This window comes from Primulina tabacum, chromosome 4 (genome assembly GCF_025594145.1).
Source record: "Primulina tabacum isolate GXHZ01 chromosome 4, ASM2559414v2, whole genome shotgun sequence".
NCBI classification, from domain to species: Eukaryota; Viridiplantae; Streptophyta; class Magnoliopsida; order Lamiales; family Gesneriaceae; genus Primulina; species Primulina tabacum.
This window is the reverse complement of record NC_134553.1, coordinates 28,918,686-28,921,038: the sequence shown is the minus strand read 5'-3', so window position 1 is coordinate 28,921,038 and position 2,353 is coordinate 28,918,686. Positions and strand designations below refer to the sequence as shown.

Below are 2,353 nucleotides of genomic sequence, written 5' to 3'. Positions count from 1 at the left end.
AAGCTATGTATATGTAATTGCTATGTATAGCTTCTTACTTACTGAGTTTTATTCTCATTCCAGTTATGTCATGTGATGCAGGTGACAAAAAGGACTGAAATGGATTGTTCGAGGCGGGGGAAGTCATATAAGAGGCCAAGTGAAAGACTTTTTGGTTTTGTCATTTTGAATTGTGGTGGAATGAACATATTTAAAGTTTTAAAATGTCATGTATTTGGCTAAATGAATGATGGGGAAAAATTTTGTGTCGGCTTCTGGTTATGTGTTGAAGGATATGATTGTGAATGGTTATGTATATTAGTGCGTAAAATAGTTATGATGTAAATGATATATTGTTCTTTCCTTTTAATGCAAATGATTCCGCGTATGTCATTTATTTTAAATGTTATTGTTATGGGAGTGGGGTTGTTTCAATTGGTATCAGAACGAAAGTTCTTGGACCGTATATGACTTCTTCTGCCTAGGACAATCCGGTATGTTTTCGATCCTGCATCTATTGATTTTAACTTTGAGCGTTGATCCTATTCCATTGTTATTGATGTATTCTTTCTTCCTATCTATGTTAAAGTGAGCTTATGTGTAGGAAATGCCTCCTAAACGAAAGGTTACTGAAGGGGATGATAGGACCCCTATCACTGATAGGACTACCAACGTTGTAGATGAATTCAGTAAATTAATACAAGAACAAGCGAAAGTTCATGGTGAACAAATTCAACAGTTGTTGACTCTGCATACCTCAACCCAGGGTCATGCTCAAGGAAGAGGACAAGGTAGAGTGGAAAGCAACGAAGGTAGTTCTTATGATGTATTCAGGCGAATGAACCCTCCCGAATTTGTCTGTGGTGCCGATCCACTCGTGGCTCTTGAATGGATCAAATCGTTGGAAGCCATATTCGATTATTTGAAGTTCACTGACCAAGAAAAGGTGAGTTGTGATGTGTTTATGTTGGTCAAAGCTGCTCGTATCTGGTGGGAAGCCACCAAGGTGACAGTTAATGTTCAAGAATTAAAGTGGAACGAGTTTAAAGATTTATTCTATGCCAAATATTTCTCGAGCGAAGTAAAAGCCAAGAAGGTGAAAGAATTTCTGGAATTGATGTAGGATGCTTTGTCTGTTACTGAATATACGTTGAAGTTTGAGGAATGATGTGTTTTTGTTCCTTTTATTGCTGAGAACGATAAGGATGAAGGAGAACATTTCCTTCGGGGTTTGAAGCCAGAGATTCGAAGAGATGTGCATATGTCCAAGGTGGTCACATACCAGGATATTGTTGAGAGGGCCTTGCTAGCCGAGCACGATGAGCAAGAGATCGAGAAAGAGAAGCAATTAAGAAGACAAGCTTTCCAAGCTAGAGGACAAGGTGCAAGTGCAAATGTTCGTGGTGGCCACAAAGGTAAGGGCAAGATAGAGCAGCGCTCTAAACCTCCTGTGCCTTCTTCTGATACTGAACGACAGGTATGTCCTAAGTGTGGAAAGCCACACAAGGGTGAGTGTTTGGTGGGTAGTGGACGATGTTATAGATGTAAGGAAATGGGGCATACAGCACAGAAGTGTCCTCTCTCCTCTGATAAAGGAAAAGTTCAAGGCAGAATCGTTACGATGACAAAAGAAGGAGCCAATCCTGATTCGTCTGTCATATCAGGTAATATTCTTATATCTGGCAAAGAAGCACTTACATTGATTGATACCGGAGCAACTCATTCTTTTATGTCTGAAGTATTTATGCAATCCTTATCTCGCGAGCCTTCTATCATGCCTTTACAATTCAATATTATGTTGCCTTCTGGTGATGAGATTTGTCCTACTAGTATTCTTAAGGCATGTCCAGTACAGATAGGTTCGAGATTGTTGTATGCTGATTTTATTGTAATTCCGATGGTTGCTTTCGATGTTATTTTAGGTATTGATTGGTTATACGCTTATCGTGCCGTGATTGAATGTGTGGAAAAGACCGTGAGGTTTTTAACTAATGATCATGAAGGTGATGAATTTGTTGGGCTAGGTTCTTCGCTAAGTATTCCCCTTATTTCTTGTCTCCAAGCTACGAAATTATTAAATAAGGGTTGAATCGTGATGGTTTATTGACCTTTCGAGGTAAGATATGTGTCCCTATGGGTGATGGCATTCGAAAAGATGTACTTCTTGAAGCTCATATATCGCCATATTCTGTACATCCCGGTAGTACCAAGATGTACCAAGATCTTCGACATCTTTATTGGTGGCCAGGTATGAAGAAAGATATCATGTTATTTGTTTCTGAATGTCTAACCTGTCGGCAGGTTAAGATTGAGCACCAGAGACCAGCGGGATTGTTGCAATCCTTGCCTATACCGCAATGGAAGTGGAAGCACA

The 2,353-nt window shown here is 39.7% G+C and overlaps 1 protein-coding gene across 1 annotated transcript; it reads left to right on the top strand.

Annotated features, from left to right (window-relative positions):
• Positions 1–229: 229 nt before the first annotated feature.
• On the top strand, positions 230–2,068 carry LOC142541938 (uncharacterized). The gene is made up of 3 exons (XM_075648384.1): positions 230–292; positions 584–1,075; positions 1,184–2,068. Exons 1-3 carry the CDS (start codon positions 230–232, stop codon positions 2,066–2,068), a joined length of 1,440 nt encoding a protein of 479 aa, XP_075504499.1.
• Positions 2,069–2,353: the final 285 nt, after the last annotated feature.